At 48.9% G+C, this 16,726-nt stretch overlaps 2 protein-coding genes across 2 annotated transcripts in view; both read right to left on the reverse strand.

Moving 5' to 3' along the window:
* Nucleotides 1-187, reverse strand: part of LOC309369127 (uncharacterized protein) — a 58,674-nt gene extending 58,487 nt beyond the window's left edge. The window contains exon 1 of the mRNA XM_081909826.1: nt 55-187. Coding sequence (XP_081765952.1) covers nt 55-115 — 61 coding nt within the window. The 5' untranslated portion in view covers nt 116-187. The remainder of the gene's footprint in view (nt 1-54) is intronic.
* Nucleotides 1-16,726, reverse strand: part of LOC309368832 (uncharacterized protein) — a 61,326-nt gene that overhangs the window by 12,133 nt on the left and 32,467 nt on the right. Inside the window, exon 4 of the mRNA XM_081909138.1 lies at nt 12,771-15,074. Coding sequence (XP_081765264.1) covers nt 12,976-15,074 — 2,099 coding nt within the window. The 3' untranslated portion in view covers nt 12,771-12,975. The remainder of the gene's footprint in view (nt 1-12,770; nt 15,075-16,726) is intronic.

Here is a 16,726-nt window from a genome sequence, read left to right on the forward strand (position 1 = left end):
AATTGGAAAACCAAGAGAATGAGACCAGTGGAGAAAACCCACCTTCCTCCTTACCCAGTGGCCTCTCTCTGGTGTCCAACGGAGGCCTCTCTGCCTCACAGGAATCCAGGTCCATTTCTGCAAAGAGATCCTTTCCCTGAGAAAGAAACAAGGATTCAAAACAGAGAATGGGGAGAAATACTAGAAAGAGAATGACAAAGACTTAAAGGGTGTGAGATCTCATCCCATGGATGCTTTCCAAGAAAAAAGATGGGCCATCAGCAGACCATTATGGGATGTTCTCTGTCCTGTTTGGAGCCCCTTGGGAGCATCCAGAGGAAAGTCTCTCTCACCTGCTTTCTCTCCTCTGCCTGACTCAGGAGGAAACCTTCGGCCAGGGCCACCGCCTGGGAACTGGTCTCCGCTCCACAGTCCCTCACCCAGCTCTCCATCTCCGGTGGAAGGACAGCCAGGAACTGCTCCAAGATCACCAGGTCCAGCATCTCAGCTTTCGTGTGCCTTTCTGGCTTCAGCCACTGATGGTCAAGGTGGTAGAGTCGGCTGCAAACCTCTCGAGGTCCTTTGGCCTCCTGGCAGCAGAACTGCCTCAACTGCTGGCTCTGCAGCTCTGAGCGGAGGGTGTCCTCCTCACCCAGGATCTTCTGCACAGGGTTTTCCCAGAATCCCCCAGTGCTCCCAGTTCGGCTGGCATGGCCTCTTCCTGCTTCAGGGCCAGCTGAGTCTTGCTCATCCATCTGTGCTGTCAGGAAGCCTCTGAGAGATTGGAAGGAACCCTTTGGTCTTCTGCCAAGTTCTGCCCGTCTTAATGAGAAGCTCTAGCAAATCCTACAAAGCAAATACATTGTTCTGTTACAGAATTTGTAGGACAGGGGGGAAATGGTTCCCTGAGCAAGCATGGATGAGTCTTGCTGGGAACAAGAGGAGGAAGAAGAGGAGAAGAAAGAAGTCTCTAGCCTTCTAGCAATGCAAAACGTGGAGGCAACTGAAGGGATTTCTGTCAGATTAATCAACCTGGTTTCTGCTGCCTCCCAGTCAATGCATGAAGTCAGAACCAACTGACAAGAGAGTCATTTGTATCTTGTGATAAATGGATGCTTTTCTCTAGTGGGGGTCCTGACCTGGGGGTCCTCTGGAGTTGCTCCCCACTCCCACCCCCACTCCCCTGCTTCTGTCTCCTTTTCTTGCACTTGGACTCTCCGCCATTCTCAAGGTAGACTCCTGGGGTGGGGTCCCTTTTTCTTTGCTCTGAGGGCCAGGTATGGGCAGGGCCAAAGACATCTCCTTTGAATTTAGGTATGTAATTTATTAGTAGTAGTAGTAGTAGTATTCTGTTAGATAGCTTAACAGACACAAACACACAGCCATTGATGCCAAGGTCCCTGGAGGCTCAGTGAGTAGCAGCGCCCATTTCCGGCTGCTTTGCTAGCAAAATCCCTTTGGGGCAGAGAGGATGTGGTCCTGGGATGCCCTGCTCTGGGTGCGAGGGGATTGCTGCAGTGGCCTCCGTGGGGAGCTGCCCTGGGAGACACTGGGAAACTGGTCCCCAATGCAGCAGGCAGACTATGGGCTGGGATCCCTCTCTTTATTCCTGGCCTTTCTCTCCCACCTTTCCTCCCTTCCTCCACGTGGGGTTTTCTTGGGGGGGGGGGCTAGTCCACCTCCTCGTCCAGCTTTGGAAAACCATTTGCAGATGTTTCCTCTGTTGTGCAATGAGGCTGAGCGATGTCACTCAAAGTTAAAGTCCCAGGGACTCCTTTGTTTAAAGAAGGGAGATTTTTTCTGAAAGGGGGGGAGCGGAGGGCCAAATGAGATTGGGATCCTCTGATCTGCAGGAAGGAGAGCGCGGCAGACCTGGCCCCTCCCTGGCAGGACCCTCTCCTCCTCCCTGACTTGGGGTCCCCCCCCCCTGCAGGAGCAGATCAGGCCCCCCAGGCCTCCTCCCCTGCTGCAGCCCTGGGACCCCCCCCGTCTCCCCACTGCACCCTCTGGGGGGGGGGAGAGGAGACTCACCAGATCCCGGGAGGGGAGAGCGAGGCAGCCCTTGCAGGAGAGACACCCAAGCAGGAAAGGACTGGGGAGGGAGGGGGATTGGCTCTGGAGGACCTGGCCCCCCTTGCTTCCTGGCCTCTCTAGGAAGGCAGCTCAGTTCCCTTTAACCCTTGCCAAGCCGAGTCCACCCAGCTCAGCCCTCTCTCAGATTCTTATTTTTTCTTATGCATTTTGGGGGGCAGCCCCCCCCCGGCTACGCCCATGCCCAGATATCCTTTTGGGGGTGAGGCTCCTGGCTGGACTCTGAGCATCTCCCTCCCTTGGCCAGAAACCAGGGGAAGAGCTTGCAGGGAAAAGGGCTTTGCAGGAGGCAAGGAAGCTCCTCCTAGAATTCAGGAGTGGAGAGAGAGGAGGGGATCCCAGGGTCATCTAGTCCAACCCGAAGCAAGAGGGGGCTGGTCTAGTTCCCTAAACAGGCAGCCCTGTTGAGGGAAGCTTTCAATATTTAATAGGTTATTGTATTTTAGTGTTTTATTGGAAGCCGCCCAGTGATGGGCGGGATATAAATAAATTATTATTATTATTATTATTATTATTATTATTATTATTATTATTATTATTATTATTATTATTATTACAACCCCCAGTAAAGCAGGAATCTCAGCTAAAGCATCCATGGCAGATGGCCGTCCGATCTGTGCCCAACTGCTCTTAGATGTCCCTCAAGGCAGCGGGTCCTGAGTTCGAGCCCTGCTGAAACAATCGCACTGGCTGCCAAGGAGGAACCCAGCGAAGTTCAAAATAAATAAATCCTATTCTCATCATAAATGAGTAATACTTTCTTATGCATTCTTTTTATACTAATATACAAAAGTATGCCATTTCCCTTTCCAGAAATGGATGGTTGTTGTTATTATGTTTAGGGAAGCTTTTAATATTAGATGGACTATTGCATTTTAATATTTTGTTGGAAGCCGCCCAGAGTGGCTGGGGAACCCAGCCAGATGGGTGGGGTATAAATTATTATTGTTATTATTATTAGTACTACTGCTACTATTACTACTGATCAGGTGAGTGTCCTCCTTTCGAAAGGGGCAGGTGGAATCTCCACGGTTGCTAATAGCATAACGTTGAAAGACTAGTGAAATATGGGGAGCCCTAGAGCATCTGCTTGGCATGCAGAATGTCCCGGGGTCAACTCCTGACACCTCCTGCAAGGGCTGGACGAAATCCCTGCCTGAAACTCTGGGGAGCTGCTGCCAGTCAGTGTAGATCAGGGGTCCTCAATCTATGTCCCGCGGGCCGAATCCAGCCCTCCAGGGTTGTGAATCTGGCCTGCACGACCATTTCAGAACCCGCCAAGTGTTCGAGGCTGAAAGCATCTCGCCACCCGCTCAGTCAGTCCCTGCGCCGTGCTGAGGTATAACACCGGTCTTGAAAGACCTACACTGGCTCCCACTACGTTTCCAAGCACAATTCAAAGTGTTGGTGCTGACCTTTAAAGCCCTAAACGGCCTCGGCCCAGCATACCCAAAAGAGCGTCTCCACCCCCATTGTTCTGCAGTGGCGTAGCGTGGGTTGTCAGCACCCGGGGCAAGGCAAGTAATTTGCGCCCCCTAACCCGTGGATTTTAGCACTCGAGTGCGAGCACGCCGCCCCAAGATGTTGCGCCCGGCCCCCCCTGCACCCCCACGCTACGCCGCTGCTTCAGGCCCCCCAATAAAACATTTCAGGGGGCCAGTCCCCCAGTTGATGGGCATTGCCAATGTGATCAACTATGCAGGGCGGGGTTTACTTGCCTCCCCCCCCTCAATATCATACTGTATTCACGTTGGCACCCCTGATGAACTCAGCGGAGCTTCCTTTTGCCCCGCAAGCCTTTGCACCTCCGCGTCTCCTTTCCTCTCTATATGTAAGAGGGTGAAGGTCAGGCTGGCAGCGCAAATAAGGGCTCTGCTGCTGAAGGCCTCGCCCGCCACGACCTCCTGGCCCACGGGCAGGGCAAGAAAGTGCCTTTTCCTTGGGGGGGGGAGTGTCTTAAAACCATTATTATTATTATTATTATTATTATTATTATGAATGTCTAATGTGCGTGGTTTCTCAACCTCCACCAACGACTCGCCACGTGCGAGGAGGAAGGCAGGCTCCCTTCACCTCCCCGTCCCCTCAAGGGAATGGAAAAACGACGTGAGGAGGAAAAGCGACGCGGCGGGACAGCCAGCGAGGTTCTCCTCAGAGCCTTTTCCCGCCGCCCCCTCGCAAGACAGCCCTGAAGCCGAGCCTGGAGTGAGGTGAGGGGCGGGGCCCGGCGGAGTCTCGCTGCCCCCAACACCTCTCGAGGGGCATGAGGGGCGCCGCGTCAAGGGCGCCCGCGGTGGCTCCTGTCAGGGCACGAGGCGGGCCCGGCGCCTCTCCCCCACCCACCCCGTCCGCCCACCCATATCCCGCTCAGGAGGGGCCGGTGGGCTGACAAGCGCCTCACAGCACCAGAGAGGGAGAGAAGTCTGCCTCCCGCCGCCGCCGCCTCTTCATCCCCAGCAGCAACTTCCCTGACCGGCTCCCCTCCGCCGCCGCCTCCTTCTCTCCCTGCTTTGCAGTAGCACCCGCCGCCGCCGCCGCTCCTCCTCTCCTCCCGGGGACGATGCTCTGGCTCCTCAGCGGCAGCTCCCGAGCCGTGTCCCCGCGGCACCTCCGCTCCCCCGGGCTCCCCTTCGCCGCCTGGCTCCTGCTGCACCACCTGGGGGCAGCGTCCATGGCCGGGGCTTCCTCCTTCCCGAGACATGGGGCTCTGCTATAGCCTGTGCCCGAGGCTCTTCGGCGACTCCGGAGGCGGCAAGCGCGCCCCCCAGATGTTGCGCCCGGTGCGGCCAGCCCCCCTGCACCCCCCACGCTACGCCACTGTTGTTCTGCCCGGACACTGAGGTCCAGCTCCAAGGGCCTTTAGGCGGTTCCCTCACTGCGAGAAGCAAAGCTACAGGGAACCAGGCAGAGGGCCTTCTCGGTAGTGGCCCCCGCCCTGTGGAATGCCCTCCCATCAGATGTCAAAGCGATAAACAACTACCTGACATTCAGAAGACATCTTAAGGCAGCCCTGTTCAGAGAAGTTTTTAATGTGTGACATTTTTGTGTATTTTTGGTTGCTGTGGAAGACACTTAGAGTGGCTGGGGAAAGAAGCCAGATGGGCGGGGTACAAATAAATTATTATGATTATGATTATGATTTGTTGTTGTTGTTCTTTAGTCGTTTAGTTGTGTCTGACTCTTTGTGACCCCATGGACCAGAGCACGCCAGGCACTCCTGTCTTTCACTGCTTCCCGCAGTTTGCTCTGACTCCCCTGCAGTAGGGCTTGGAATCCAGGAGAAAACTCTTGGAATAGCCTTGCCAGGTGCTCAGGGACGGACTCACCTGTCCCCATGTCCTTCTCTTTGCAGATGTGCTGCGGTTGCACATCCCTCCCCCACAGGTGAGTATTGGAGAGAACCAGAGCAGGGACTCAGACCTGCCCTCCTTGCCCCCCCAGGTGTACCTGCAGGAGGTGATCCAGAACTGCCAGGCGGCTCAGCTCAGGGGGCTCTGAACCCAGAAGAGAGCATTTTATGAGAGCATAAATTCACTGCTTGTTCTGCCTTAAAAGAAAATGTTATGAAGATGGTTTATCGTTGGTATCTCACTCCCACCAAATTGGCAAAAATGTATAGAACAAGTAGTCAAACCTGCTGGAAGTGCAAGGAAAAAGACGGCGACTTCTATCATATGTGGTGGTCTTGCAATAAAATAAAAGAGTTTTGGGATGCGGTTTACAACGAGTTAAAAAAGATGTTTAAGTACAGTTTTCCCAAAAAGCCGGAAGAATTTTTGCTAGGTTTGGTGGGAGAAGGGATTAAAACGATAGATCAAAGATTATATTTATATGCAACAACTGCAGCCAGAGTTCTGATAGCTCTAAAGTGGAAGCAGCAGGAGATGCCGACGATAAGAGAATGGCAGATAAAGTTGGTTGAGTATGCTGAGATGGCTAAATTGAAATAAATCTCATGTCATGGTATAATTTATTATTAAAGAATCTGTAAACTATAGAATGGAATAGGAAAACTGGTGGAAGGGAAGGACGGAAGCTAGTGGATCTATGAAACACAAAGTAGGATACATGTAATAAGATGTGATGTTTTGGTGGTGGGGGTTGGTTGGTGATTGTAAATTTCAATAAAAATCATTAATAAAAAGAACAAGAAGGGGTTGTCCGTCTGCCGGAGAGGAGGACTCTACTGGCCTAGGTTCACGTATCCTGTTTGAAAGGGGAATCATCTTAGGGACTTCCTGTGAACATCTGGGTCAGGAATGCTGTTCCTGGAATGGACAAACACACAAGACGTAACCGGCTGTGCATTCACATAAACAATACTCTTCTATCTATTCTTATCACAATATCAAATGTTTATCTTGCACATAAACAACACATAAAGTGCAATAATATAGACGGAAGTCCCAATAAATCAGTTCATTCATAAAGACCAAATGTCTGCTAAGTCCAAATTGGGGACTACTACAGTTCCACATTGTTGACAAGGTGTGATGGTCTGGGATTCAGACTTGGATGCTGAACCTGAAGGATCCCAGCCTGCACAGGATTCCCCGCCTCCAGAACCAGCTGAGCCGGGGCTGGGGCATGAGCCTGAAGGGTCCTCACCTGTGCTGGATCCTCAGGTGCAGGCACCAGCTGAGTCTGCTCTGGCTCCTGAGGTGATGGAGGACCCATTGCCTTCAGATGCTCCACTCTCAGCCCCGTCAGAGAAAGCTGAGGTTGCCTCTGGGTCCGGTAACCCTCCAGCCTCTCCTGAGCTGCAAAGGCTCAGGGTTAGAGAGGCGAGTCACCAGAGAATCGGGGCCAGCCTATGCCTCAGGTCAGAAAAAAGCCGGCCAGCCCCAGTTCCAAGTTGCAGAAGCAACATTGTTGATTGCTAGTTCCTTCCTGAGCTCCTGACCCGCCCTGGCTCCCTGCTTGCAAGCCTGTTCCTAACTTCACCCAACTCCCTGCCCTGCACCCAGCTTCAGCTACTACGGACTGCCTCCATGTTGCACCTTTGACCATGGACTGGACTTGGACCTTGCCTCGGGTTAATTCAATGGGTCCCCGGCCAGCTTTCCCATGTTTCTTGCCCAGACCAAGCTGTATATTCAGGGGCGAGCCTGGAATTTCCCCGATGACTTCACCAAGGTGCACTTCCTGATCAGCTGCTCCGGCAAGACTCTCCCTTGCTGACAGACTATACAGGGTTTTGCAACCATCTGGAAACCACGTTCGGCAACACTCAGAAGGGGAGTCAAGGGGAGTCAAGCCAATCAGGCAATTTGGCAGTTGAAACAGGACAAGTCCACAGTGGCCGCCTACGCCACAGAATTTCGGCCGTTGGCACAGGACTTGCCCTGGAATGACTCCACCCTTCAGGACCAGTATCTCGAGGGGCTTTCAGATGAGATACTGGACCAGCTGGCCATGATGGATCGCCCCACCACGCTGGACGCCCTCATTCAACGGAGACTGCAGATAGACGATCAGTTGTAGGACCGTCGCCAGGCTCAGGGCCGCCAGCACTCCCGGCTCCCGGCTCCGGTCCTTCCCAGCAGTTCCATGGCCACAGCAAAGTCACTGGAAGAGCCAATGCAGCTCGGGGCAGTGCAGCCTCACCTCTCCCCCTCGGAGAAGACTCGCCGTCTGGAGGGGAACCTGTGTCTCTACTGTGGCGGGAGTGGACAGTATGCCACTCCCGAGAAAATGCCAGCCACAGGGAAATGGCCAACCCCAGTAGCCGATGGCCCAGGCTACCTGGGGTCCCAAACATTGCATGATGGGCCCTCACCGGTGGAATTGCAACACCTCATGGTTCCGGTGCGTCTATACCCCCCTGGCGGGCCCTGGATTCTCACCCAAGCTCTGGTAGATTCAGGGGCAACCCGCTCCTATATGGACTCTGCCTCCGCTGCCCGTCGTCAGGTGCCACTCCAGGACAAGCCAGAACTGGTACAGGTGGAGGCAATTGATGGACGGCTTCTGCGCTCGGGTGCCGTTCCTCAGGAGACTGAGCCCTTGGTCCTGTGTCACCAGCAGCACCGGGAGGTGCACACCTTGGACATTGCCACCATGCCCCGGTTTCCCCTGGTGCTCGGGATGGACTGGCTGGAGTCTCACAATCTTCAGATTGACTGCGTCAATCAGACTGTGCGCTTCCCCATGCTTGGTCCAAGATGCTAGGGGCTGCCACCACAGGAGAAGCTGCGTCAATGCTCCCCGCTGATTATCAGGAGTACCAAGAAGTGTTCAAGGAACACTTTCAACTGTGGCATAGACCTCCAGCCCGGGGTGCCCCTGCCTGTGAGCTGCCTATACTCTCTTACAGAGCCAGAGCACTAAGCCTTGCAGGACTTCCTTCACAAGAACCTGGAGGGCGGGTTCATTCGGCCCAATACCACGCCCACCGCCGCTCTAGTTCTCTTCGTTAAGAAGTGTGGGAAGCTTCATCCCTGCCATGATTACTGGGCCCTGAATAAGATTACCATCCCAGACCGGTATCCCTTGCCCCTTATTGCGGAGTTGCTGGAACGGGTGCAAGGGGTGCAGATGTTCACCAAGATGGACCTTTGGGGGGCCTACAATTTGATTCGAATCCTAGCAGGGGATGAGTGGAAGACAGCATTTGGGACCTGGTATGGGCAGTTTGAATACCTGGTAATGCCTTTCGGGTTGTGCAATGCGCCTGCCCTGTTCTAATGGTACATCAACCACGTGTTCCAAGACTTGCTAGACAAGTACGTGGTGGTGTAGCTAGATGACAGTCTGATTTACTTCCATGACCCAGCTCGCCACGAGGGTCATGTCCAGTCCATGTTGCAGCGCTTGCGGGAGCAACGTCTGTATGCTAAGCTCAGCAAGTGAAAGTTCCACAAGCGGTCAGTGGACGTCCTTGGTCACCAACTCTCCCATGATGGGGTGCAGATGGATCCCAGGAAAGTGGCCAGTTTGGGAATGGGCAGGACCCCGGAACCGCAAGGACCTATCATCACCGCAAGGGGCCATCATCTCATGGTGGAAATGAGAACCGAACGCCGGAACCTGGAGTACCTCCAGACTGGGTTGACCACTTGGCATTGGAGGAGTTCGCTTACAACAATGCGGTGAATGCCTCCACCCAGCAGACCCTGTTCCAGGCCACTTACGGTTACCATCTGCGTTTGTTCCCGGACGTGCTGCCAGCATCTGCGGTCCCCACGGTGACAGATTGGCTCCAGGAGCTCCAATCTCAGCACCAACTATTGATGGAGCAACTGCGCCAGGCCAAGGATGTGTACAAGGCCCAGGCCGACCGCCACCGGCAGGTGGGGCCGGAACTCCACGTCGGAGAACCATGGGGCTATATAAATTCTAATTGGACTCCGTTTGAATTGGGCAAGTGTATCCAGCTTTTTGGTCCCTTAGGAACAACTGAGCAACTTCCCTACGGTGGAAGACCAGAGCCTATAATAATAATAATAATAATAAATCCCCTAGAAAGGCCAAGGCAAAGACATCTCTCTCAAGAAATGCCCAAACCTGTGCCACTACAAGGTGACATGGTCAATATGAAAGCCCTACGGGGATTCACCAGGGATTGTTGCTGCTGTGATACGATGAAGGTATGAGATCACAGGAGAGCTAGCTTTGACACCTGGGAACACACAAAGAAGGCAGAAACAAAACAAACTGCATTTTTCACTCATTATTTGACTTTCTCGCTAAGTGTAAAGCATAGACCACTATGGAGAATGTTTCTCCCAAAGTGCTAGAATGCCACAAGTAATTTAGTAACAAAATGCAACATGTGTTATTTTTTATGTGATATCCTGCACCTGCAAATAGCCTTAAGAGGCCTGACATGCAAGTCTCTTAAGATTTACACGAAGGCATCCATTTGCAACATACCAGGTTATTTGTGGGGCAACAATTTTTCAGAAAAAAAATTGAAGGAATGGGTTTCAGTACAGTAAATTTAAAACTGACCTACCCCCCCTTTTTTTGGTCTTTCAAAAGGGAGCACTCTAAAATGCGTAAAACTTGAGCTGTTGAGGAAAAAGCATAACAAGGACACGGCTGCATAAACAAGCTCTCTCCTTTATCAGTCACGGCTAGGGATGACCCTGGCTCTCTAGGGGAACAGAGAAAACACATCAGTACTTTATCTTATGTGCTGACCACAAAATATGCGCAGACCGATGTCCAGGAAAAACGCAAGAAGTGTGTTCCCAGAGATGGTGACCTCTGGCTCCAAGATAGGAGTAGGAACAGGAATACCCTTTTATGGTCAGGAGTGCAGGAAGGAAATCCCTTTTATGGTTAAGAGTGCCGGAGCAGGAACATCTGTGTTGTCAACCTGCGTGTACAAGCTGACGTGGCTGGGGAAGGGGGAGAGGGTGTCTGGAGGATATAAATACTGCATGAAACTTCTTTGGACTTGCTGTGGACTCACCACGCAAGTGCCTTCTGCTATCCGGAGAGCAGAATAAACTCTTTCTTTGAACCAACCTCGGCGTCATTTGACTTCCTTCCTCCTGTCCCGGAGCAACGCAGACCCAATCAGTGAACTCCAATAAGGCTACAAAATTATATCCAAAAAGGGGGGAATTGTTATAAGAATTTTTAGGTGATATATAGGTGTTATATATATATACATATAAATGTAACATGCAAACACATATATAGATATATAAACTACATGTCCAAAACCCACAGGAAAAGTCCTAAAGCCATTTTGACTCTTTCACTCTTTCAGTCACCTCAAATATTTCTCAAGGTTAAAAACAATGCACTCAGATTTCTGTTGTAGACTGCCTTTTCTGTGATGTATGTATGATGTTTCTGGGTGTGGTCTTGGACTCCAGGGTGGGCAATTAAAAATCTCTGTATAAGGGCTTGCATGCAGGGCTCGGGGTCCTCCTCCTCTCTCCTGCGTGTGGGGAAGAACCCTGCTGCAACAGTTAATAAAGAAGAGGCTTACTGGCTGCTTTGTTTCTCAGAGGGATTCCGCCATTACCGATGGCGCCGCCTCTGGAAGTCCAGAATGTACAATTGGTCTGGTTGGTCTCTGCTATTTTCTCCTACCGATAGAGAATGTACAAAAGGACTGTATATGGGCTCTTGGGTACCCCATAAGGAAAAAGGAGCAGGTTTTTTTCCTTATATCACCTGCAATCATGTGTGGTGTGTTAGCAATTCACTCCTCCCGTTGCTGGATATGTGGCTAGTATGTCACATGCCCCTGTTTAGGCTTGGAAAGTGTAAGAACGGAAGTCGGTCTTATCTCTTTTGCTCTGCTGTGCTTTTGCACTGTTTTTTTGTCTCCCTGTCTGTTGCTGAGGAAGAGAGAGGATGCCATTATGATCCGTTTGATCTCGTCTGCAAATGTGACGAGCATCCCCTCATTTCCTTCAACCATGTCATTTATCAAGACGTTGAACAACAACGGGCCCAGAACAAAACCCTGCAGCACCCCTCTGGTCACTTTTCCCCAGGATGAGGAGGAACCATGAAGGAGTCCTCTTTGGGTTTGGTCAGTCAAATCCACCTAACAGTTACCTCATTCAGTCTTATTTTACCAGCTTCCTCACATGAATATCACAGAGGACTCTGTCCAAAGCCTTACTGAAATAGAGATGGACTATGTTGATCAGCAGGCCCCTGATTAACAAAGTTTGTAACTCCATCCAAAAAAAGAAAAGAAGAGGTTTCTCTGGCTTGTCTTGTTTTTGAGAAAGCCATGCTTTCATCCTGTATGCTTATAATGTAAAATCTGCAGATGAAGGGCAAATACATTTTAAAGAAGAATAAATGAGGATATAGACAAGCTGGAATATTTGCAAAGGTAGGTGATTTATGTATTTATTTAATCTGTAAACCACCCGACCCAGTGTTGCCAACTTGAATAAAATATTGGTGGAGGGCCAGGTAAGTCCCGCCTTGCACTATCAATCACATGGTGCATGCACACCATTTGAATGGCAATGCCTATAATGGCAGCGACTTTTTAAAAAAGTAATATTTTGCGCCTATAGTTCAATTTCTCAGCAGCTGCCCTTGCCCCAGAGAACACTTCTAGCATTCCATCTCCTCTACCTGTGGCATTGTTCAGCAGTGGGGAAAGTGACCTCTTCACACTGGATGTCCATTTGGTATGGCCCTTTCCAGGTTTTTTCTTGCTCATTGTGTTTGTCTTTCATTTGTTCTCCTGTGTGTGTTGCCAGTAGAAGCCACAATTCTGTGGGTACTCTAAGTGGCGCAGAAAGCACCTAGAAGCTCCCTAAAGGTTGAAGTGCTGATCGAACTTCAGTTTTGCGCTCTATTAATTCCAATTAGGAGTACTGGGGGTGGTTCAGATTCTGGGGCAGTGCTTTTGGCCAGCAGAGGGTATCACAAGGCCAGCCTACTTTCCCTTTAAGCAAATTTGGGTCTCCAGCTGTTTTTGGACTACAACTCCCATCATCCCTAGCTAGCAGGACCAATGGGGAGGGATGATGGGAACTGTAGTCCGGGAGCTGCTGGGGGCCCAAGTTTGGGAAAGCCTCCTTTAAGCAACTTTTCCATTTTGCCCGCAGAGATGGGACCTGTCCATGTTTGTATCTTCTTGTATTTTGTTTTCCTCATGACCTTTGTGCGGTTTTTAAAAAATTCTTAAAAGGGCAAATTGAAAGCGAAATTGTATGGCAAGTAGCAGAAGAATAAAAGGTTGCATTTGGAAAAAACACAAAGAAAACCTGGGGGGTGGCCTCCTCAAATATTTTATGGGGGGGGCTAAGACCCCTAGGAATTTAAGAGTGGCTGTATTACCTACACGCACATGTCTCAGAATGCTTAGAAAGTAAAAACACAACATAAAAACACAAAACATCACATGTTAAAATAGCATTAGATGTCAATAAGAAAAAGGCCTGGTTAAAAAGGTGCGGATTTGCCTGGCTCCTAAAGCTGTATACTGGTTTTTCCGACCTTTGTATGGATTCTTTGGTGGGAAGTGAGTTTAGAGCTAACAGTGAAGCTCTTTCCACATTCCACACACTGATAGGGTTTCTCCCTTGTATGAATTCTTTGATGCTTAGTGAGATCGGAGCTCTGACTGAAGCTCTTTCCACATTCCACACACTGATAGGGTTTCTCCCTTGTATGAACTCTCTGATGCTTAGTGAGATCGGAGCTCTTCCTGAAGCTCTTTCCACATTCCACACACTGATATGGTTTCTCCCCTGTATGAATTCTTTGATGGGAAGTGAGATCGGAGCTCTGACTGAAGCTCTTTCCACATTCCACACACTGATATGGTTTCTCCCCTGTATGAATTCTTTGATGGGAAGTGAGATCGGAGCTCTGACTGAAGCTCTTTCCACATTCCACACACTGATAGGGTTTCTCCCCTGTATGAATTCTTTGATGATAAGTGAGAGAGGAGCTACCAGTGAAGCTCTTTCCACATTCCACACACTGATAGGGTTTCTCCCTTGTATGAATTCTTTGATGCTTAGTGAGATCGGAGCTCTGACTGAAGCTCTTTCCACATTCCACACACTGATAGGGTTTCTCCCTTGTATGAACTCTCTGATGCTTAGTGAGATCGGAGCTCTTCCTGAAGCTCTTTCCACATTCCACACACTGATATGGTTTCTCCCCTGTATGAATTCTTTGATGGGAAGTGAGATCGGAGCTCTGACTGAAGCTCTTTCCACATTCCACACACTGATATGGTTTCTCCCCTGTATGAATTCTTTGATGGGAAGTGAGATCGGAGCTCTGACTGAAGCTCTTTCCACATTCCACACACTGATAGGGTTTCTCCCCTGTATGAATTCTTTGATGATAAGTGAGAGAGGAGCTACCAGTGAAGCTCTTTCCACATTCCACACACTGATAGGGTTTCTCCCCTGTATGAATTCTTCGATGGGAAGTGAGACTACCGCTGTGAGTGAAGCTCTTTCCACATTCCACACACTGATAGGGTTTCTCCCCTGTATGAATTCTTTGATGATAAGTGAGAGAGGAGCTACCAGTGAAGCTCTTTCCACATTCCTCACACTGATAGGGTTTCTCTCCTGTATGAATTCTTTGATGGGAAGTGAGATGGGAGCTCTGACTGAAGCTCTTTCCACATTCCACACACTGATAGGGTTTCTCCCCTGTATGAATTCTGTGATGGTCAGTGAGTTCGGACCTCTTCCTGAAATCCTTTCCACATTCCACACACTGATAGGGTTTCTCCCCTGTATGAATTCTTTGATGGGAAGTAAGACTGTGGCTGTGAGTGAAGCTCTTTCCACATTGCACACACTGATAGGGTTTCTCCCCTGTATGAATTCTTTGATGGGAAGTGAGACTACTGCTGTGAGTGAAGCTCTTTCCACATTCCACACACTGATAGGGTTTCTCCCCTGTATGAATTATTTGATGATAAGTGAGAGAGGAGCTACCAGTGAAGCTCTTTCCACATTGCACACACTGATAGGGTTTCTCCCCTGTATGAATTCTTTGATGGGAAGTAAGATTCTGGGTGTGACTGAAGCTCTTTCCACATTCCACACACTGATAGGGTTTCTCCCTTGTATGAATTCTTTGATGCTTAGTGAGATCGGATCTCTGACTGAAGCTCTTTCCACACTCCACACACTGATAGGGTTTCTCCCCTGTATGAATTCTTTGATGGGAAGTAAGATTCTGGGTGTGACTGAAGCTCTTTCCACATTCCACACACTGATAGGGTTTCTCCCTTGTATGAATTCTTTGATGCTTAGTGAGATCGGATCTCTGACTGAAGCTCTTTCCACATTCTACGCACTGATAGGGTTTCTCCCCTGTATGAATTCTTTGATGGGAAGTGAGAGAGGAGCACTGACTGAAGCTCTTTCCACATTCCATGCACTGATAGAGTTTCTTTCCAATGAGATTTTGTTTATGGGAAGTGGAATGGGAGCTCTGACTGCACCTTTCTCCACACTCCAAATTTTTGTGTGGCTTCTCCTCTCTGGGGAATTTTTCGTTGTCACCTTTGCTCTCAATTTCCGATTCATCACAATCTGCAATGGAGACAAAAAGGGATTAGAGCCTCCTCAGGAACAAATGGAAAAGAACTGAAGGGAGTTGGGGGTGTATTCATTACCTGCATTTTTTGTCATTAACCAACATATTTATTATGAGATTCTGATGAGTTGTTGAATGTTGCTTTATTAGATATACAGTAGTGGTCAAAATTGTGGAAGACTTTTGGAAAAAAGTGTATTTCAGAGGTTTGCTGGCTCATAACACCACTTCATTTGGAGTAATGTCATAAAATTATATATCAGTGGAAAGATAATTTGATCAAGAATGCTATCGAGATTGCAATCCAACAAAGTTTGTTCAATTACCCCTATTCTATCAAAATTATAGCCAAATAACCAGAAAAAGAAAGCACAACTTGCTTAGGTTGACTTTTGTCAGTGTGTTATGTGATTGCTATCAAGTTTGTTGGTGTTGTGTGTTCTTTCATTTAGTGAGGGTGTAAAACATAATAAAATTATAGAAATGGCACAAAGAGTTGACTGGTCTCCAGAAAGTAAGATGGTACTTTTAAGTGAAGAAGGCTACAGTTATGGAGAAATTAGAAGAGAGATTGGGGAAAACTTAACCAAAGTTGGCCTTTCTATATTTTTGAAGAGGTATAAGGAGACTCAGTCACTACAAAATCAGACTTGATAAGGCAGGGAATGTGTACAAAGGCAAGTGACGATGGACGAGTGGAGAGACTGTGCCTACATGACAGAAGAAAATCATCTGGGTGTATACAAGATGACATGGCACAATGTGATGGGAAGTTGAGTGCAAAGACTGGTCTAAATGTTAGAATTCTAAGGAAAAAGCCATTGTTATCTCTCAAGCAAAGGTTGAAAAGATTAAACCCATGTTAACTGGACAGCGGAACAATGGGACACTACCTTATTTGACAGGTTGTCTCAAGATATGGCAAAGAGAAATTTCCAAATTCCTGTGGGAAGGGAAGAAACCTAGGATTAAACACCTGATCTTAATAGACATAAAAGAGAGAGGAGGCTGTTCCCGACCCGACCTAAAACTTTACTACGAGGCAGCCTGTTTCACCTTGCTAAAAGGATTGGTGCACGTTGCAGGATCCGGACCTCCTGGACCTGGAAGGTTTTGACAATCGTTGGGGATGGCACGCCTACCTGATATATGGAAAAGCAAAAATTCATAAAAGTTTAACCAACCATATAATAAGAAAGTCACTCTTTGCTGTATGGGAAAAATATAAAGACCTGATGGAGCCTAAAGTCCCGTGGTAGACTTCTCCAATAGAAGCCATAGCAGTAAAACGGAAAAATACTCAGGAAAGCTGGCCAATATATAAAATACTTCTAAAAAATGAAGATAACCAAATAAAATTAAAAAACTTTGAGGAAATAAGAGAACACATTTCAGACTGGTTCCAATACCATCAGTTATTTGAAAAATTTAAATCTGACAAACAAAAGGGGTTCTCAACAGAAATGTCCCGATTCGAATCTGATCTTGTAAATTCTAAAAGAAAAACTCTTTCCAAAACTTATCGACTCCTCCTTGACTGGACAGTCAAGGAGGAGGAGGTAACAGTGGCAATGGTGAGGTGGTCCCAGGATTTTGGCCATTCAATAACCATGGCTCAATGGGAAAATTTATGGAAGATCAATTGGAA

Source organism: Podarcis melisellensis, assembly GCF_964234715.1.
Source record: "Podarcis melisellensis genome assembly, chromosome: 4".
Taxonomy (NCBI): domain Eukaryota; kingdom Metazoa; phylum Chordata; class Lepidosauria; order Squamata; family Lacertidae; genus Podarcis; species Podarcis melisellensis.